This window comes from Pristis pectinata, chromosome 34, assembly GCF_009764475.1.
Source record: "Pristis pectinata isolate sPriPec2 chromosome 34, sPriPec2.1.pri, whole genome shotgun sequence".
NCBI lineage: Eukaryota > Metazoa > Chordata > Chondrichthyes > Rhinopristiformes > Pristidae > Pristis > Pristis pectinata.
In genome coordinates, this window is record NC_067438.1 from 4,659,219 (window position 1) to 4,681,629 (window position 22,411).

Consider the following 22,411-nt stretch of genomic DNA (forward strand, 5'->3'; position numbering starts at 1 on the left):
CTGGCCACTGCTCTTCCTGGCCCTGCTCACACTCCTGTCACAGCTGTTTCTGTTTATTTCTGACATGAACAGCTCGGGTTACAAACCATTCTGGGAATGGAATCGTGTTGTAACCCTGGGGATTGCCTGTACTTCGTGCATCTGAACTTTCAAACAAGTAACTGGTAAGGTTATTATAGAAAATAAGGGTTCAGAGGATAACATTTAGAATGAATTGAGGATTGGTTTAAATGTCAAAAAAGTAAAATTACAAAGTAAAATTGGGGTCTAGATCTCCCCATTGTGGTGGTAGAAACAGTCAATCAGTTCTTTCAAAAGATAATTGAATATGCTCAATTTGGAGGGCCATGGAGAAAGAGCAGGAGAAAGGGACTGACTGACTGGATTGTTCCACAAAGAACGAGCACATCTCTGAATGTGCTGCAATGCCATAACAGTTCTGTGATTCTACGATAGAATCAAGTAATACATTGATCAGGTGGGGCAAGGTCTTCCTTGATCTGCTGAATTGTGCAGCAGGCTCCTAGTTGCTCCCAACTCTTTTTGTTCTTGTGTGCAGATCACACCTTGTGTTTTACACTCTCTTCTGAACCTGTCCTCTCACTTTCAATGATTTCTGCACAGATGCACCCAGGTTCTACTGCCTTGCATTTCCATCAAATTACATTTCCTTTCATGGCTCTTCCTATGAGTGAGTCATGTTATACCTGGCTGTGATAATTTTCATCTGCCACTGGCCTATGTGTCACTTTGCAATCTATCATTATTATCCTCAGTGTTCAGTACACACTTCATAGTGCTGCATCGGTACATTTTGAAGGTGTGATCTGCACACTCTGCATCATCATTAATACATGTTGAGGACAGTACTGTTATGCCACTGTACTGCCCAACTCCACCAATTTTTACAGATGCACTGTAGAAAGCATCGTCTCTGGATGGATCATTGCTTGGTACAGCAACTGCTCTGCCTGAGATAGCAAGAAACTTCAGAGTTGTGGACCTGGCTCAGCATGTCACAGAAACCAGCCTCCCCTCCGTGGAATGTCTACACATCTGCAATAAGATGGACTCTTGACCTTACAACCTACCTCATTATGGCCTTGCACTGTCTGGCCTTGTCTGCCTGCCCCGCACTTTCTCTGTAACAGTAACACATTATTCTGCATTCTGTTATTGTTTTCCCTTGTGCTACCTCAGTGCATTTTTGTAATGAAATGATCTGTATGGATGGCATGCAAAATAAAGTTTTTTCACTGTACCTCAGTACATGTGATGATAATAATAAACCAATTTAACTCCAGTCTGAAAAACTGACAAGAGTTCCCTACTGATACAATGCTTGCCATTACTGCCTCTTTTGTTTCAATGGTTTCAATATTGCTGACAATCCTATTGTGTCACATTTGGAAAAACTTTATATGCAATATTAAACCCATTTCCCTTTGCAACTTCATAAAAAGCAAAGTTGGTCAGGTATTGGCTTTAACAAATCCAAGCTGGCTTTCCTTCATTAATCCACACCAAGTGGCGATTAATTCAATCCCAGATTACCATAGAACAATACAGGCCCTTCGGCCCACCATGTTGTGCCGACCTTCAAACCACACCTAAGACTATCTAACCCCTTCCTCCCACATATCCCTCTATTTTAAATTCCTCCATATGCTTATCTAACAATCTCTTGGAACTTGACCAACGTATCAGCCTCCACTACCACCTCAGGCAGCGCATTCCATGCACCAGCCGCTCTCTGGGTGGAAAAACCTCCCTCTGACATCTCCCCTGTACTTCCCACCCATTTACCTTAAAGCCATGCCCTCTTGTATTGAGCATTGGTGCCCTGGGAAAGAGGTGCTGGCTGTCCACTCTATCTATTCCTCTTAATATTTTGTATACCTCTATCATGTCTCCTTTCATCCTCCTCCTCTCCAATGAGTAAAGCCCTAGCTCCCTTAGTCTCTCCTCATAATGCATACTATCCAATTCAGGCAGCATCCTGGTAAATCTCCTCTGCACCCTTTCCAACGCCTCCACATCCTTCCTATAATGAGGCGACCAGAATTGGACACAGTACTCTAAGTGTGGTCTAACCAGAGTTTTGTAGAGCTGCATCGTTACCTTGCGGCTCTTAAACTCGATCCCATGACTTATGAAAGCTAACATCCTGTAAGCTTTCTTAACTACCCTATCCACCTGTGAGGCAAAGATTACTGGTTGTATTGCTGCAATTTCCACTCGGGTAACTTACCTGCTTTGTATATGTGCAGATCTCTCAATTTTTAACCTAAACCTTTTCTCAACTCTCCTCTCTGTGTGCGTTTGGCCTTTTGTGGAGTGCTTGCCTCAGCCATGCTATCTGCCTCTGGTGGATTTCCATTTTAATGCTAATTGGTCCCACTGCACCAGCTATTTATATAAGTACTGGAGAAGCCGTTTTGTATTTGTGAATACTTGTACTCTTTCTGCTGCTTATTTCTTTTTACCCTCCTCCTTCCCCCCCCCCCCCCCACACCTTCAGCCTAATTCTCACTTGTGTTATAAACCTGCTTTTGTAGTCATTTCTTCCCCACTCCTTGTTTTTGCACATTCTGATGTGCCTTTCTTGTCATGAAAGGATCCCTGGATTTGGTTGTCAGGACAGATCTATTTTTAATCCACTGAAACTGGCTGTGCTCCAGTTGAGTTTTTTTTAATTGATGACTTTTTGTCATTTTCCACTATTAATATCAAATTTCTTATTATGATCACTATTCCCTAAATGTTCCCCAATGACTCCGTTATTTCCCCATTCATTCCCCAGAACGGGATCCAGCCATATCTCCTTTCTAATTATACTGGGAGCATACAGATGAAAAAATGTTCTTCTGAAAGTATTTGGAAAACCTTCCCTCATTTAGCTCTTTACGCTATTACTATCCCAGACTATGTTAGCATTAAGTTTTCATTATCTCAACTATGATAGCTCTTGCACATCTAGAATTTCCTTGCATATTTGCTGCTCTACATCTTTCCCACTGCCTAGCAGCCAAAAAGATGCATTCAGCAGTGTAATGGTTTCTGTTTTTAATTTTTGTTGCATAGTTTCAGTCTTTGACCAAAGTTCTTCCCCTCCAGCACTGCGATATTCTTAATTAGTACTGCTACAGCTGTTCCTCCTTGTCTGTCTTGATCGCCCTGCGTCCAGGGATATTTAGTACCCTGCCACTTTTTTTTTGGTGCCGGGTCTCTCTAAATGCCTTGTCACTTCTGTTTCAGTGCTGGAGGAAAACTGGAAGACCAGCCAGAATATTTGCATTTTCCACCCCTGTGGAATTCCAAGTATAGACTTGCCGAATTTTATCCAGTATTATGACATTAAAGCATGTTATTGATGTGAATTGTTCACAAGTTATACTGTGTCTAAACATTGGCCTTGCAGTCATTGTTAATCAAGTACTTTGTTGTTCAACTTATTTAGTTAATTGAAAATGTGAGGTAAAGCATCACTGACACAAGTGGCATCTTTTTTTGAAGTCATGATGACTTGAAGATGCTGCATTTAGCAATGCAGACCGAAAACTAAGGCAATCATCTGTGGCAGAATTGGTAATCCATTACATGAGCTAGGCAGGTTTGTCTTTCTGGTTTATAATTGACCAGCCAACTTGATTCACAGGTTCAATATAGGGTGTAATAGACAATAATGTATGAGATGGTCTTCAGGATCAGTATATTGAGAAAACAGTGAGGGGACCGGTTATTTTGGATCTAGTATTATGTTACGATAAAGGGTAAATTGATCTGATAGTTAAGAGTCAATTAGGAAACTGATTATGTAATAAAAACAGAAAATGCTGATGCACTCAGGTCAGGTAGTATTTGTAGAAAGAGGAAGAGCTAATGTTTCAGTTTAACGACCCCTTGTCAAAACTGGAAGAAGGTGATCCTGAAGCATGCAATGTTCTTACAGGGCTTGGCAGGGTAGATGCGGAGTTGATGTTCTCAGGCTGAGGTGCCTGCAACCGGGGGTCACAGTTTCAAAGTACCATTCAGAACAGAGATGAGACCAGGGGGTAGTGGGTCTTTGGAATTCTCTACCCAAGGAGGTTGTGGAGTTGCTGAGTACGTCCAAAAAAGAGGTTGAGGACCCTTTAGATTTTCAGGGATCTGTACTCAATGTAGGAAAATGACACATGATACAAAATCAACCACAATTTTATTGACCAGGAGAGCAGACAGGAGGGGCCACATGGCTTATTTCTGCTGTTTCTTACTTTCAGTTGGCTGGGAATTCATCTCACTGAATCAACTCAACAGAACATTTCCCTAAATATAAAAGGAGAAAGGTTGCTGGTCCTCTATACTGGTAGTTTTTAACTGGCCAACTTCCAGAATCCTGACATACGTTGCAAACCTGTCCTAATCTTTCTCCTTTGGGTTAGCGAGCTAAAAGATATATTTCCATCTTAAAGCAAAGGATTTAAGCTGAGCAGCTGTTAATTTCTTGATAGCGTTGGCACCCTTTAATTTTGACTTTCATGTCATGCTCCCATTGGTTAAAAGTTATGAATGGGAATGTTATATAACTTGAATTTTATAATTGAGAAGACCACAACTTATGAGAAAAAACATGATATTTCATTGATTATAAATAATAAAGCATTTTTTTCATTACCTCTGGTTTCAATCCATTTTATAGCCAGTGAAGCATGTCACCAATATAATGCAGGAAACAGGGCAATCTTTTATACACAGCAGGATCTGCTAGCAGAAATGTAATGAATAGTAAGATCGCCCATTATGTGATGTTGCTTTATGTATACATTTTTGAACAGGACAGGGTTAATATTTTTTGGATTGGGATCTTTTCTGCCTAGCTGAGAGCATAAATTTAACATCTGACCGGTAAGACAGTATATCTCCCAAAGTACAAAACTCCATCTGTACTTCATGAGAATATCAGCTTAAATTTTTGGGGCTTCAGTCTCAGGTGGAACCAGACTGTTTTCATTCAGAGATGAGGGTACTCCCAACTGAGTAGATGATATGTCGAAATTTAGTCTCTCGAACTGCAACAGCACCACATTAAAAGTAAACATAAAGCAAGCAGAGGGAGCTGTTATTTTTCAAAGTAGCAGAGAGAATTGGGGAGGATGGTGCAGATGATGTTGGATTTATGGGCTTTCAAAGGCATTTTGACAGAATACCATATGTTAATGTAATTGAAACCCATGGGATTGAAGACAATAATATGAATGTCTGAACACCAGAGGAAACTCTGCAATGTAGTAAACAACAGGCAGGTGAGTAACAGCCTTCAAACGGTTTAAGCTGTATTATTGGATAAAACTTAACACCAGAAGTATGATGTGTTTTCCTGCATATATTGAGGAGTGACAGCATGTACTAAATGGGGCAATTTAAAATGGTTGCACATTCAGGGAGATCTGGGGCTGTACTTATCCAAACTTGGACAGTTAAAAAGCCTGCTAAACCATGGGTTCCTTGACTTAAAAATAGTTGTATTTTGTTTCCAAGCAGTGGAGTTCTGCTAACTTTTGTCATACTTGGTTAAGCCTCAGAGTATTATGTTCAACTCTGGATGGTGTTCTTCAGAAAACAGGACAGTCCTTGGAGTGGATGCAGGTGTCTACCTGAAATAAATATTTCAATGAGTCCTTAAGTTTTAACTTTCTGTTAACAATGCCTTCTGGTTCTGAGAGGTACAGGATGTTGATGTGTAGCCATAGTTACGATAACTGTAGCAGTGAGTTTGTACTTGGCAATACCCTAAACCAGCAAAGTGATAATGACCTGAATACATTTTTTTGATGTTGTTGCAGTTCCAACAGAATGGACTTGTTTTAAGGGCACAGATGAAATAGTTAATGTGTCCAGGTTCTGTTTTAAAAATGATGTGAATACATAGGTGAGTGATCTACTGGCTGAAAGTCTGGAAGCAAATTTACAAGCAATTTTCAAAAGACAGTTGGATATATACTTTTACAGCACTGCAGAGAAGTGGCAGAGGTCTTTGAAAGAGCCCGTGCAGACAATATTTCAGTGCTTTTGCATTTTATAATTCCATGCATTTTCTAGTATTGGACCAAGAACAACACTCAGTTGTCAGTAATAACTTAATGTTGCAGCCAGCATGTTTGAAGTATTGAGAGGCTGGTTCATAATTCTAGTATTAATGCTGTTTACTGTAGACATTGAAGCTTGTGGTGTTGGATGGAACTTATCAACCTGGCAAGAATGGTAGGAGACAGAACAGGTACTCATTGGAATCTCACAAGGATCTGTGTTTGGGGTCCTAGTTATTCACTGTATATATCAATTGGAATAGAAAGTTATATAACACAATTTGCTGACCAGTCAAAGGTAGGTGGCATTGTAATCAGTGTAGGTGGAAGCATTAAATAGATTGAATGGACAAAATAGTGGTAAATAAATTTTAGTGTGGGCAAATGTGAGGCATTTCACTTTGAGTCTAAAAAGAATACTTTCTAAATGGTGAAAAGATGGCAGTGGATCTTCAGATATCCAAGTCAAAAAGACTTGGTAGTACATTCATAGAAATCATTAAAATGTCATGAGCAGGTAGTTATCAAAACTGCTAGACTTTATATCCAAGAGATTAGAATACGAGAGAATAGAAGTTGTGGTGCAGCTACGTAAACATCTGGTTACTGCATTTTGTGAGCAATCTTTGGCACTGCCATCTTCAGAAGGATATTAATGAACTGCAGTGTAGATTTACCGGTGATACCTGGATGCCAAAGGTTAAACTCCAGTTTGGAGTTTGCAGAAGCAAAGGTTGTGTTCCGTGGATGGCTAAAGGGCAGTGTGATATTAGGAAACGATGGGATTGGCAGAAAGGAGCTATTTCTGTTGGTTGAAAACTCTGACTTGGGGGGGGGGGGACTGTGAAGATTTACCGTACCTATTAGGAAACACTTCTAGCTACAGAGAATACACTGGAAGTTTGGTGCTCTCTTTCACCAGGTCAGTTAATATTGGGGAACCTGTGCATGAAATTTTTCATTCCTCCTTGGCTAAGGAGTGTGCTGGAGTATATTGTACAATTGCTTAAAGAGAGAGGAAAGAATAAAACCAAGTAACTATAGGCCTATTAGTTTTAACTTCAGTGGCATGCAAATTACTGGCATTAATTCTAAGGAACGGTATAAACCTTCCATTGGAAAGGTGCAGATTAATCAGTAGATTTAAGCTAATTTAACTAAATGAGCTTTGTTGAGGAGGCAACAAAGAAAGCCAGTGAAGTGGTGCATTGGATGCAGTTTGTGAACTTTAGTGAGGGACCTCGGTTGAGTTAGTATGAAAGACCAATTTCCATTAGCAGAAGGGTGGAAAACCAGGGGGCAGGAATTGGCAGAAGGATTCAAGGAGAGATGAGAAAAAGATGAGATTTACCAGGATGCTGCCTCAATTAGAGGACATCTCTTATGAGGAAAGGTTGAGTCAGCTTGAGATTTTCTCTGGAGCAATGCAGGATGAGAGGTGACTTGATAGAGGTGTATAAGACTATGGGGGCAAAGATAGTAGACAGGCAGCACCTTTTCCCCAGGGCGACAAAGGCCAATACCGGAGGACATCAGTTTGTCAGAGGAGGAAAGTTTTGGGGAGATGTCAGAAGTAGGTTTTTTGTTTTACGCAGAATGATGGGTGCCTGGAATGATGCTGGAGGAACTCAGCAGGCCAGGCAGCATCTGTGGAGAAAAGCAGGTGGTCAATATTTCGGGTCAGGACACCTCCTTCAGGACTGAAGATTGGAAAAGGGGAAGCCCAGTATATAGGAGGGAAAAGCAGAGCAGTGATAGGTGGACAAAAGAGGGGAGGTGGGGTGGGCACAAGGTGGTGATTGATGTCTATAATTCCTCAAACTTGGAACCCCGTATATCTTTAGTTGAGGCATCTTGGGCATGCACAGTTTTTCTGCATCTTTTGAAGCAGTATTTCCAGCTGCTTTGAACGTCTTGGGAATTCATTCTTAAGCATTGTTAATTGAAAGGTTTCTGGATGCAGAAGTCCTCGACCTATCTGAGAAGTGCCTAGATGTGTGCTTAAAGAGGTGTCTGCTTGCCCTAGTCTCTCCCACACATACAAATTGGGTGCATGATGGGTCATCTAGCCATGCTTGCCTGTGCTGTCATTTATCTTGATCACTGCTTATCTTCTGCCTCAGTGTCACTTACTTGCCCTATCCTTAAATGCCTTGAATCTCCTAATAGCCAGAAACCTGTCTACCTCTGTTTCAAATAGATTCAATGACTGAATCTCCACAGTCCTCTGAGCTAAAGAATTCCAAAGATTACACCCCCCCCCCCCCACCCCCCACTTTGAAGGAAGGAATTCTTCCTCATCTTGGTCCTAAGTGGCTGGCCTCTAATTTTGAGATTGTGACCCCTGGTTCTGGACAGCCCAGAGGAACATCCTTCCTGCATCCACCCTGTCAGAATTTTGAGAGCTTTACCCTTGTTCTTGTAAACCTTAAAGAATACAGGTCAAGCCTATTCAGTGTCTCATCATACAGCAAAGTGTTGCCTGAGGAAGCAGGTGGGTCTTCATTGCACTCCCTCCATGGCAAGTTTCCTTTTCCTGGGTAAGGAGACTTGTACCATACGGGGGAGAAGATCTGCCTATCCCACCCAGTTAACAATATGCCTAATGATGCCATTGCCTATGGTGCCAACGTTAAATAAATGTGGGAGAAGATTAATTTGGAAGTGGTCCTGTGTCATCCATGGGAGGAGAGTCGGGGATTAAAGGTTTGATGGGCTCTGATTTGAAACCAGATCAACAACCTTATCTCTTGCCAAAAATGCCGTCTGGTTTCTCGATGGTTCGCTGAACAGCACAGATGAATGTGTTCCTGGATTTGAGGTTTGCTCATCTTGCAGACGACAGCTCTGGAGAGGACATCAGTTATGCTAAGTACCCCATGGCTGAGAGGGAAAGATTGCAGTGTAATGTGGCAGTCAGCCAGCTTTTAATTGGTGGAAAGTCTCTGCTGTGGATGAAATCAGGATCGATTGACTAGCACGCCATTATTTGCTATCTGGATTCCTGTGTGTGTGGTCCAAGTAGCTGGCACTCCCAGCCTAGATCCTCAGCGAAGTAGTGAGTTGAAGAATGCTGAAACAAATTGTCCTATCGGTTTTTTTTGAACTGGAGTGGAGAACAAGCTTGCTCGAGGCTGCATTTGCAGCAGAAATAGGGTATTGACGTTGCCATTTTATAAGCACTTTAGTGGGTGATTGGTAATTACAGATCAGTGGGCAGAAGTTAAATGCTACGAGGAGAAAACATTGCAGTTTAAGTGAACTATTTCACAGAACCATCGACATTTTACGTGGCAGCAAACATTGTGACATCACTGCAGCCAGCTGGCAGCATCCGTCACCTGCAAGCACTGACCTCGCTTCACTCGGCTGCAAGAGCTTTGACTTCATAGCCGTCAGTTGGTGACATCACTGCAGTCAGCCAGCACTGTGACATCATTCCAATCAATTGGTGATGCAACTGACTGCTCATTGCAGTTGGTAACTGCAACAAGGAAGGTGCCTTCCTCTACTGTTACAACTTTATAACTTGCAATGCCCAGACGTAGAAGCATGGACACTTCACTTCTACCAGATGGTGATTTGCAGCTCCCCAATGAAAGACGTAGTAGGTTTTTTAAATATTGAAATCAACTGTACACGAGTGTTAGATTTGTAACTTGTATATTGTGAAATTAAAAATAGGCAAAATGGTTAGAACTTTTCCTTGATCTCATTGTCAGTTTGTAGGAACTTGTCAAGGTTTCTCCCGAGAGCATCTCTCACAGCTGCAAACTCCAGCTGTGTGGAACTTGGATTGCACCAATGCATGGAAATGCTGTCAAACAGCACCAGACCTGGTCTCATTGCCCATTACTTCTGTATCACCAAGGAAAATTCCTGTGTTCCTGACCGAAGTACACTGGGAGTATCTTCACAGTGAAGGTATTGAAGGCCCACTGCCATATTCTGAAGGGAAACATGATGTGGTGTAAATGGTGACCTTGCCAGAAACATTGTTAAAAAATGTGGCATATCAGATTCTATTAATAAAGTATTCCTTCACCCTTGGAGAATCACGTTTGGCTTTATAATTAGCTAAATTGTGTGTGCTACTGTATTTCTCTTCCAACATGCTGTGATAGTATAAGGGCTACAGATGCAGAATGAAAAGCACCCATTCAACTCCATACATTGTTGATAAGGTCCCATTCCACTGCACTTCCTTCCACCAGAAGCTCAAAAAGTTCCTGTAGTTAAGTTGACAAACTAGTCAAAGATTGCCATATTGTTTGATCTTTTATTTATTTCTTTTTGGGATATGGGTTGTCACTACAAGGCCAACATTTATAGTCTGTTCCTCAATGCCATTGAGAAGGTGGTGCTGATTCGCTAACTGAACTGCTGCAATCTTTCTGGTGAAGGTACACCATGGGGTTATTGGGTTAAGAGTTCCAGGACTTAGACCTAATGATAATGAAGGAACAGCATTATATTTCCAAGTCAGGGAGGTATGCCTGCACGTGACGGTGTTCTCAAGTACCTGATGTCCTTGTCGCCCTCCATGGGATATGTTGTGGTTTTAGGAGGTGTTGTCAAAATAGTCTGGGTGAGTAACTGCAGTGAATTTTGTCAGTGGTACATGCTGCAACCACTGTCCACTAATGGTAGAATGTTTAGGCTGGTGATTGATATGGCAATCACATCGGCTGCTTTGATCAGGATGGTGTCGAGCTTCTTGAGTTTTTGAGCTGCACTAGTGCGGACAAGTGAAGAATATTCTATCACTCTTCACTTGCTTAGATGAGTAAATCACTTGCCACAGGGTACCCAGGCTCTAACTTGTAGCCCTTTGTAATGTAGCTTGAAGGAGAAAACTAAATGTATACATTTATTGTCAGTATTTTTTAGATCCATTAATGTTATCCAGTGTTGAAGACTCCGCTTAGTTTATATTTTGAATATCTCTTGTTACAATTTGAGATATAATCAGATGGGCCATGCTGAAATGTCAAGATAATTGTCATTGAGACTACAGCACAGAAACAGGCCCTTCAACCAATAATCATGTGACCATCTAGACCAATCCCATTTACCAGCACTTGGTTCATAGCCTTCAATGTGGTCTTTTGTAGCTTTCAATGTCTTCATAATTCAAGTGCTTGCCAAGATACTTAAATGTTGGGAGAGGACCTGCCTCCACCACACATTCAGGCAGTGCGTTCCATATTCCAACCACCCTCTGGGTGAAAAAGTTCTTCCTCAGCTCTCTGTTAAATCTCTTGCTCCTTACTCTGAACCTGGGCCCTCTAGTTGTAAATACCTCTGCTGTGGAGTAAAGTTTCCTTCAGTCTTGTCCTATCTATGCCCCTCATCATTTTGTATACCTCTGCCAGATATTCCAACCACCCCCTCCTCCCTCCGCCTCCACTCCAAGGCAAACAAAGCCAACCTATCCAGTCTCTCCTTGCAGTGGAAACCTGCCATTCCAGGCAACATCCTGGTGAGTCTCCTCTGCACTCTGTCCAAGCAACCACATTCTTCCCATTATGTTGTGATCAGAACTGTACACAGTACACCAGCTGCAGCCTAACCAATGTCTTATTGAGTTGTACCATAAAACCACCCTGTTCTTGTATTTTATGCCCTGGCTACTGAAGGCAAGTATCCCTTGTGACTGTCTCGAGGTACGAAATGTTTAGAACTGTGTGTACAGTCTTTCCTGTCGTCTTTGCATTTTACGTTCAAGTTTAGTACAACAATGGCTCTGTTCAGCTGTAGTAGGATACCAGAAGTGGGGTACAGCTATAGGAACGTCTCTTATAGTGGCATGGGACACTTATTGCAGCTTCCACATGGTGGATTGTGCAGTAACTTCTGTTTACTGTACTCATTTCCTGTTCTGAGAGCTCTCATGCCTGGAGGGTGATTCCACAATCAATAAACCATTGTCTGGATTTAAAAATTATTTAATCTAGGTTGATAATTAATTGTAGTTTTAAGTTCCCCACTTTGTTACCAGCCTTGGCCTGGTATGGAGGCTCCAATGTACAGGAACGCAAAAGGCTACAGAGAGTGGTGGACTCTAGCCAGTTCCATCACGGGCACATCTCTCCCCACCATTAAGGATATCTACAAGAGGTGACATCCATCATCAGGGACCTCCACCATCCAGACTGTGCCCTTTTCTTGATCAGGCAGGAGGTACAGGAGCCTGAAGGCCCACACCTTAAGGTTCAACAACAGCTTCTTTTCACGTGGTCTTTAGATTAAAAGGAAGTCTGGAATTATGTACAATAGGCTGTTGTTCACCTTGTTTCTCCAATGCTGCCATTGTCTGAAATCCCCCAGAGGTGCAGTTTCCAGCTGGAATCAGGGTTTATACATTTAGTGCAACACAGAGTTCTGTATTTTCTTTGTCCAGCTCGGTTTTGCACTAATTTTGTATTCTGTATATACTGTTTTTTGCACTATTTGTACTTGCACAATTTTTTCTGTCTGCATATGTCCTCTGTTGTGAGAGTCTGGGGGAAACGACATTTTGTTCCTCCATGTGTTTTTATAGCATATGGGTGAATGACAATAAAGTACAAATTGAGGTGGAGAACAGGAAGCTTGACTTTCACCTACTTACTTTCCCCTCTCCTTTCCCCCTACAACTCCCAGCATGGACAGACCGTGGCAATTCTGGCTCTACTTTCAAGTTCGTGTATTGTTGTCATAGGCATGCATACACGTTGTATAAAATGCCTGGAAAATGAGCTTTCAGCAGCACAGTACATTATAAGATGAGGACAAACATAAATTAACAAACTTGAATTAACATAAAATTATATACAACTTACACGTGTGCAAAATAAACATAATGACACTAGTGCAAGTTGAGAGAGAGAGGAAAAAAATATAGTCAGAGGTAATGTTTTCAGGTTGGTTCAAGAACCTTATGGCAGTGGGGAAGAAGCTGTTCAACCTCAGTGTCTTCAGGCTCTTATACCTCCTGTCTGATCAAGAAGAGGGCATAGTCCGGATGGTGGGGGTCCCTGATGATGGATGCTGCCTTCCTGAGACGACATCTCTTGTAGATGTCCTTGATGGTGGGAAGCGCTGTACCTGTGATGGAACTGGCTGACTCCACTACTCTCTGTAGCCTCTTGCGTTTCTGTACATTGGTTGCATCACAGTCTGGTATGGAGGCTCCAATCAGAATGCTTTCCACTGTACATCTGTAGAAGTACAGCTCTGATGGTAAAGGAATTATAGGATATGGGGTCAGTGCAAAAAAAACTGGCACTGAGGAAGAAAGATCAGCTGTGATCTTGAATGGCAGTTAAGTTTCTGTTTCAATCACCAGTGACTATCCACAACCTCTGAGCTTACAATTCATGAGAAAACTCAGTAACTCCAATTAATGGGTGGCGTCACAACTGTACCCATGCTAACCCCATGAGAAGGCTAACACAACAACCAAGGGCTCTACTTGATGTCCTTCCACAGCAGTAGGCAGAGCAGGTGCCGGGGAGAGTGGCCTCCTCTTATGCTCTGTCTTGGCTTAGATCAGCAAAAGTTACAAGTTACTACTTGGAGGCCTCGCAATGCAGTGATGGTCATTATATTCAAAGTCCTTCTGGCATGATCCTATTCATGACCTCTGATTGTAATCAGGGAACTTTAAGGAGTTTGTGTATTCATTTTTTTGAAGGTGGACATAGGTACCTGAGGGTTTTGAGTTCCAGATCTTAATTCTCGCTGAGGGAAAGGCATGTGAGGGTTGGCTGTCAGAACTGTCTGGACTACCTCATCGAGTTATAGAATCATGAAGCACAGAAGGGGGCTGAGTGGGCAAGGGTCTGGCAGATGGAGTGCAATGTTGGTAAATGCTAGGTCATCCACTTTGGGAGGAAAAGTAGAAGATCAGATTATTTAAGTGGTGAAAGATTGCAGCATGCTATTGTGCAGATAGACTTGGGAGTGCTTGTGCATGAATCGCAAAAGGTTGGTTTGCAGAAGGTAAATGGAATGTTGGCCTTCATTGCCAGAGGGATTGAATTTAAGAGCAGAGAGGTTGTGCTGGTAGCTGTGAGAAGATGGCATGGCTTGGATGGTGGGGATCTTTGATAGATGTTGCCTTCTCGAGGCAGTGCCTCGGGCCAATCCTTTTTGATGGTGGTAACCTCCCACCACTTCAGGAAACTCCATTCCAAATAGTTATTCTGAACCATTTTCAAAGTTACTGTTACTTCTGCTAATTCTTCATAGCAACTCTGAATTCATTTTAAACAAAAGATTCCTTGTGTCTTTCCTGAATGTCAAATTTGCAAATTCTACTTGTTGATAAGGGGTTCTGTCCCAAGTTTTCCCAGTGTTTTTATACATCAATTGCAAGGCTTTTCAAGGAGTTGTAATTGGCCCACTTTGGGCAAGGTCAGCATGTGTTTTTCATTGGGGTGAATGTGGCTGGGGAAAACTGACTTTTCCATCTTCCCCCCCCCCACACCAGGCATGGTTCCTGTCAACTGATCAGAGGGATATTGGTGACGCCAGTGGGGCTGTAAGTTTGGGAACATTTCCCCTGTTGTCCATCACCCCAGAGGATGTGTGGTGGTGAGTTCAGTTACTGTATAAGGGTGAAGAGATTACTATGGGAACTAATCAGGGGTTCCAATCATGCAGTCCCTTGGTGTTAATCAATTCAAAATTGGCAAGTTTCTATGTGCTCTTTCTGTACCTGTACCTGTTGTGTCAGTGTCTTTTTATCAATCATTCTGCAACTGGAAAAGTTGAAATAAAATTCATGGCAATAAAATTAATGTGCTGAGCCAGTAGTTATAATTTTATGCTCCCACAGCCTTGCATGCTTTGTCTGTCTGTTCTCAGTGATACTATACTTTCTGCTTGGCATTGTTCAATTAGCAAAGAGGGCATCCTGATCCACTCCACGAACACAGTCTTAACCCCTCCTTGTGTAATTTGTCTGAATTTTCCTATCGATGTGCTGTAAATCCGTTAAGTGTTGTGGATAATGGGAAGATTTTTGGGTGTTTGGTTCCGGTTTCTTTAAGTGGGACCTGGCTGGGTTGACCAATCGCTGGGAATTCATTCATCTCCACACAAGCCAGTGGTTTGAATTTGCTCCCTGCTGCAGATTCTTGAGTACAGTACCTGTTCAGTATCGGCTGGTGGAGTCCGCAATATCCTTTAATGGTGGGAGGAGAGATATTTGTAATTGATCTTGGCCCAGTTCCTCCTCTTACCCAGCCTTTAATCTGTTCTCGGAGTGGATGACAAAGGAAATATTTGAGGAATGCATATTTTAATGTCAATTCTTTTCCTTGTTCTGTTTCTTCATTGCACAACTTGTCGGGAAATCTCAGTAAAAGGGGTTCTTCAAAGTTAGATTTTAAATAGATTGCAGAATATCTGCATATTTTGCTAAAGGCAGGTATTTCTTATCCAGCTCATCAAGTTTGTGAGCTTTGTTAATGAATGATTTTTAGCAATGATTTTGGAGATAGTGTTTGCTTGGAATGCAGTCTCTGTGGTACAGATGCCAGAGCCCAAATATGCTTCAGCGCCAGTTATACCATTGTGAATATGGTGACAGAAAGAATTCTCTCATCTTGGGTGTTGGGGTGACAATTCAATCAAAACCTCAAGCTTAGCCCAAGGTCATGTCTGACAGAGTATAATTCAAGTGTTGAGCACATGGTGGTTTTCCTCTGGGAGTGGATGATGAACTAAGCTCTTCGTGTGCTGTGGTATGTTGTTCTGCCACCAGAATAATGGCAGGGCTTAAAAGAAAAATAGTTAACTTGTGAGGACAGGTTACGTAGATACAAATATGGATGATTAAGCAGCAATTACATTGGATAATGCAAAGATGAATGGTTCAAGGAGTTGGGTGGCTGAATAGAAACCATTTTCTCTGGTGGGGAGGATCTCGAAGTAAGCAATGTAAATTTATAATATAATATAAAATTATATAGGAGCAGAATTAGGCCATTTGGCCCATTTAATCTGCTCTGCCATTCGATCGTGGCTGTCTTTTTTTATTTCAACCCCATTCTCCTGCCTTCTCTCCTTAACCCTCTTACCTGTCAACCTCTGATTTAAATACACCCAATGACTTGGCCTCCGGCACTCCGTGGCAGTGAATTCCACAGATTCACCACCTGGCTGAAGAAATTCCTCCTCATCTCAGTTTTAAAGGGACGAACGTTTTATTCTGAGGCTATGCCCTCGGATCCTAGACTGTCCTACTAATGGAAACATCCTCTCCACGTCCACTCTATCCATGCCTTTCGGCGTCTGCTAGGTTTCAATGAGATCCCCTCCCTCATCCTTCTGAACTCTATCGACTGCAAGCCCAGAGACAGCAAACACTCCTCGTACATTAAGCCTTTTATTTCTGGGATAATTCTTGTGAAGCTCCTCTGGACCCTCTCCAGCGCCAGCACTTCTTTCCGTAGTTATGGGACCCAAAGTTGCTCACAATATTCCAAATGCAGTCTGACCAATGCCTTGAAATCAGGCCATTTAAGAATAATGTCACAAAGCTTTCTTTGCTCTAAGATTGGGTGAAGTCTGAAACTCCGTCCCCCAAACAACTGGTGGGTGTGATGGATGGTGGCAGCAAATCCCAAGCGTTTGTTGGATCATCTTTTCGTTAAGTGAGGACTGCGAAAGTTGTGGAACCAAGGCTCATCAGTGGAGTTGCTGTATAGAGCAGTGCTCTGACTTGATCAGTGGAGTACACTTGAAGGTCATCTGGCTGCATGTTGATGTTAAATGAAATTCTGTGTACTTGTTGGTTGATACCAGTGCAAACAATGTGGCTGCAGCCAGCTTGGTATTCGTGATTGTCTTGTTACCTGTACTGACTCCTTAAACTGTGGCAGGACAATGGAGCTGGTCTCATAACTTGAGCACTGAAATCGTGGAATTTCCCTTTAAAAGACCTATAATATCAGCAGTAAATGGAGACTTTGGTTTCAAAGGACTGGGCTTCAGGTTAATTTGAATTTGCTGCAGCTTTTTAAAGGGTATTAGTGTGTTTAGTTGCCAAGGTGCTTGGGCATGGAAGCAATTGGTAATCTCTCTGTTACCCTGGTCACCGCATCTCTGTTTAGAGCAACTGGCCTGACACCGTGTGACAGCGGGAAGTTTTGTGCCGAGTTCCTGTAGCAGGAGTCCTGCTCACTTTCGGAGTCTTTGCATGTGGATTTGCCAGATTCAAACCAGGACTTATCAGATTAAATCTAGTTCTGAGGGTATCATCTTGTAAAGTGAGAATAAAGTTGACCTGAACTTGCAGAACAAGAGGTGAGTTTGCTGAGATGCATGAGATCATGTGTGGGATTGGCAGTGGGATGCTGAGATGCTTTCTGTGAATTGCTGCTAAATCGAGAGCTTGAGGGTATAGTCTCACATTAAGGAGTCGGTCTTTAGAATGAGGAGATGATGCTTTACACAAGTGAATGTGAATTTTTTGCAATTCTCTTCCCTGGGGATAGTGGACACAGAAATTTAATTTGTTTTTCAAGGCTGAGGGATATTAGGGCAACCAGGGAACCTGGGTGTATGGGGATTGGGCAGGAGAGTGGAATGAAGTTGGGAATCAGCCAAGGTCTTGCTGGAAGACACAACAGGCTTGAGAAACCTATTGATCAACTCGTGTTTCTTATGTTCTTGCACTTAGTGCAGTGGTCACTTGCCCTGCCTCCAAGTTGCCTGCATTCTATTGGTCACTGAAGGACTTGACTTTAAAAGATATTCTGAGTATTTGATGTAATGTAACCTACTGCAGATCTATGGATTACAAAGTGAGATGAGTTTTCACTTTTGCCTACCCCTGAGGCAATGTAAATTGAATGGGTAGAGCAGAAGTTACTGCTTCCTCTGCATAGCTCCAGTGACCCGGGGTTTGATCCTGTGTGGTTTTGCACGTTCTTCCTCTGACCGCATGTGATTTTCCCCAAATGCTTCCGTTTCCTCCCACATCCCAAACACATGATAATTGATGGGTTAACTAGCTGCTAAAAATTACCCCAAGTGTAGATAGGTGCCAGGAAAATCAGGGGAAAGTTGATGGACATGTGCGAGAGAAGGTTCCAGGGAAATAAAGGAACTGATGGGAATGCATTGACCCATTGGGCTGAATGGCCTTGTTCTCTGTTGGAAGTAAAAATGACTAAATAAGATGAGAAAAGGCTGTTCTTGTCTACTGGAAATTGCCACAACTAGCTGATTCTAAGTGATTTTGCACTGTTGCTTCTTTAGTACAGCTCCCCTTTCCCCCACAACCACCAGCTTGTTCTAATCACACTATTCTGCCCATGCGGCAACTTCCATATCCAGTCTCCCCTTCCAGATGTCAGCCTCTGAAGTTCTTCCCATTGTCTATCCTAATTTTCATTGATCACTCTGGGTTCCTTGGCACTTAGCAGTTCTGAAAGCATTGCTGCAGGCTTATTGCACGAGTTCTACTGGCCTTCTGAGCTGTTCCTGCTGAGACGTCTGTTCTGAGTTCACAGGGTGGTCAAGGCAATGCACAGTGGTCCCTGCCTTTGGCCAGTGCTGCTTATCGATGTTTCACTGTACATGTTAGAGTTCATGATCAGTAAGAAAGTTACCCAAAAGCTGCAAAGACTCTTGATACCTCTTGTAATCTTGTACAGTTGGGCCCAAGGTTTGCTTCCTCCCTCCTGTTGCTTACTGGTAATTCACAGACAATATCTATTTAAAAAACCAAGTGGAGTTGATCTCAGTGAGATCATGGCTGGCCTTCTGCATGAACTTCCCGCCCCATTCCTAATCTCTAGATCGCTGAAGTATCCAAAAACAAATGATCTAACCTTTAAAATGTTGCTGAAAAAATTTCTGCTCGTCTCTGTCCTCAACACTGTTTCGCTCCAGCCCTTCCACCACCCCTCCTCCTCTCCAAGGACCCAGATGGATGCACACACAGTTGTTCTTGAAAGTTTCTGCACAGTGAGCAGATTGTACTGTTGGGTTGAACCAGCTGAGTGATTATGTTGAAGATGTCATGGTATGTGTTCTAAAACACTGGAAATCTCATGAGGTAGAGGGCAAACAGCCGACACTGGCTGTGTTAGCTGCACCATGGGCTCCAATCCTCATACCAGGGATGCCCTGTTTTGCGTAGACAGAGCTGATCACAGCTGGTGAGGTAACAGCGGCTGTCTAATGGATCAAGACCACTCTCAGAAGGAAAGAAAACAAAGCACTTCCACATCTTCTAGAGTGTCCTGCAGCTGCAGGATATCCTGAAGCCCTTTCCAGCCAGTGACATGCTTCTGATAGTCCTGTCACCTGTAATCCAGAAAAAATGCAGCCTGTTCATATTGCAGCCTATGCCCACAAACAACTGCATGATAATGAGGTTCCTAATTTTTAGAATTTCCCTCTTGAGAAAGATGCCCTGGGATCTTTCATATTCACTTGAGTGGGCAGATTGAAAATTGAGTCTAAAATGATCCAGGAAGTAACACTTCCTCAGAACTGCACTGGGAGAGTCCTCCCTAGATGTGTGTCCTCTGCTCTCTGAAGTAGGAGTTGAATCAGTATCTGGTTTGAAGCAAGAATGTGCTCACTGAGCCTGTGTTCTAGTAAGCTCAGACAGTTCGTCCTCCTGGTTACTCCAGTGACCCTTAAGTGATTCAAAAAGAGCAAGAATATGTTCAGTAGGATGAGGGCAGAACTGAGCTCTGGTATATTGGGGGGAAAATGTGGTTCACCTCACAGAGCAGCACGAGGTACAAGAGTGCTGGTGGCCATTAATGGCTTTTGAAAGCATGTGCGTCATGGAGGTGTGGTGCAGATAAGATCGAGGATGGGCAGCACCTCCAGGCACTTGTATCGAGGAGTAAGAGGCTGTTTGTGAGCCAAAGTGGGTGTGATGGAAAGGGCTTCCATTCCCCTGAGTACTTATTCTCTCTCTCTCTCTCTCTCCCCCCTTCTGTCCCTGCTTTCAGAGGATACAAAGATGAGCAGCTCGGAAGAAGTGTCGTGGATCTCCTGGTTCTGTGGGCTGCGTGGCAATGAGTTCTTCTGTGAGGTAAGCTTGCTGATGAAGACGGGCTTCAGGTGGTGCATTGGCCAGGTGCCCAAGAGGACAGCACTGGGGATTTACTCCCTTCCCTGGAGAATGCAGAGAGGGCAAGCAGTGACTGATTCATCAAGGCATTCCAGGTATTTATTTTCAATGGCAGGGCGGTGGAAGTTTGTAAGTATCTTAATGGCAAATAGTGAGTCATCCTTAGTGTAATGCTAACAACATTATTGTACAAGTATATCATGTATGGTGGCCCTGAGCCAAAAGAGTTAACGAGATGGACAACAATGAATAACCTGCATTGTGGATTTTGACCTGTTTGTTCACTCACTCAAATCTCAACACTATCCAGGACAAAAGATAGTAGAAATCAGGAACGCCAATTCCGGCATTCCATTGTATACTGGTAAAGAATTTGTATTTTGTATGGATTTCATTGCAGGAAGTCTTGCAGAGAAATAAAAAAAACTGCAGGTGCTGAAAACCTGAAATAGGAACTTAAATGCTGGATGTACCCAGCAGGTCGGGCAGCACCTGTCGAAAGAGGAACAGTGTAAAGAATGAGGCTTCTTAATTCATCCAACGCACAAGCTCTTCCACTTTATACAGGCCAAGCAAATACATTTTGCCCTCGTTACTGTTAATCTTGTTCGTAACCTTCAGCTGCACTTGGAGACCTCTGAAATTTCTTTTCAAAGTAAACTGGTCCAGCTGTCTTCCTTGGATTACCTTTATTCTAAAATTTGGGATTAAGTGATATTGGGAATAGTGCAGGAAAACGGCACTGAGGTTGAAGATTAGCCATGATCGTGATGAATTGCAGAGCAGGTTCAAAGGGCCTAATCCTGCTCCTATTTACGTTTTGCTCTTATTGCTGCTGCAGCCTCTGTGTTAAGTTTGTTCGTCTTGCAGTTCTGATCTGCTCTCTGTGACAGCATTTGCTTCCAAGTTACTAAACTGCCTGTATTTTTTTTTTAACTCTCTAGTTCTTCAGTGGGGCTATAGGTGGCTGCTTTTCTTGTTTTGCCTGTCAGTCATAAAATAAGATGACAGGACAGAAATGAGAAGCATTGTCTTCACCCAGAGGCTGTGGCACAGCTAGTGGGGCGCTGCCTGACTGCTCCAGGGACTGGGTTTTAATCCTGACCCCCGTCTCTGTGGAGTTTGCACCTTCTCCCTGTGATTGCGTGAGTTTCCTCCAGGTGCTCTGGTTTCCACCCAAGTTCCAAAGCTTTGTAGGTTAATTGGCTGATGTAAATTGTGTGGGTGAGTGGTAGAATCTGGGAGGAGTTGATGAGAATGTGGGTAGAATAGTCTACAGGGAAAATCGGTGAGGAAACAAACGATTGCCCAAATATTCTCCCCCATATCATAAGGAAATGTGAAAATATTAACAACAAACAGTCTGCTGGAGGAACTCAGCAGGTCAAACAGCATCTGGGGAGGTGGGGGGGAAGCGGGAATTGTGGTCAAAACCCTGCATCAGGACAATTCCTTACCCCCCCCCCCCCCCCCCACAGATGTTGCTTGACCTGCTGAGTTCCCCCAGCAGATTGTTTGTTACTCCATATTCCAGCATCTGCAGTCTCTTGTGTCTCTGAAAATATTAGGATGACCATATTTGGGATTGTATCTTTTATTCAGGAGCTGTTGTTTAGTCTCTTTCTCTGCCTTCTAGGTTGATGAAGATTACATTCAGGACAAGTTCAATCTGACTGGACTGAATGAACAGGTGCCTCATTATCGTCAGGCGTTGGACATGATTCTTGACCTTGAGCCTGGTACGTTGCAAAGATTTTCATGATATGGTTTCATATGGGGCCAGTGGAATTTGGACTAGTGTCTGTGCCAATCACCAGGCCAACTGCTGTATTTATCTGACAAAAGAAAAGCTTAGAACCCCACGACTAACTGAATAAGGATGTGGAAGAGGCAGCTGGTTGTCCTGATCATCAAGTAGTAGTGTGGGAATGGTGATGGTTATGAGCATGTTGTGGAAGGCAAGCCTGCCACCTCTTTCAGAACTGAGGAATATACGGTATATTCTCTTTCCCAAATGACCCCAGCAAGTATTTGGATACAGTGGCAAAAAACAGATGCTTTAAGATCATGAGGGGCGTAGATAGGGTGAATACACAGTCTATTTTCCAAGGTTGGGGAATCGAGAACTAGAGGACATAGGGTTAGGGCGAGAGGGGAGAGATTGAATCGGATCCCAAGGGGGATCTTTTTCCACCAGAGGGTGGTCCGTATATGGAATGAGCTGCTAGAGTAAGTCATTGAGACAGGTACA

The 22,411-nt window shown here is 42.9% G+C and overlaps 1 protein-coding gene across 3 annotated transcripts in view; it reads left to right on the forward strand.

Annotated features, from left to right (window-relative positions):
• The window catches only part of csnk2b (casein kinase 2, beta polypeptide), a 41,508-nt gene that overhangs the window by 2,146 nt on the left and 16,951 nt on the right, over window positions 1-22,411 (forward strand). For 2 of the 3 annotated variants that reach the window (XM_052043831.1, XM_052043832.1), the window contains exons 2-3: window positions 20,039-20,121; window positions 21,797-21,899. In XM_052043831.1, the coding sequence (XP_051899791.1) occupies window positions 20,050-20,121; window positions 21,797-21,899 (175 nt within the window). In that variant the 5' untranslated portion in view covers window positions 20,039-20,049. Of the gene's footprint in view, window positions 1-14,544; window positions 14,649-20,038; window positions 20,122-21,796; window positions 21,900-22,411 lie in introns of all 3 variants that reach the window. The other variant, XM_052043830.1, reaches the window with a different exon arrangement.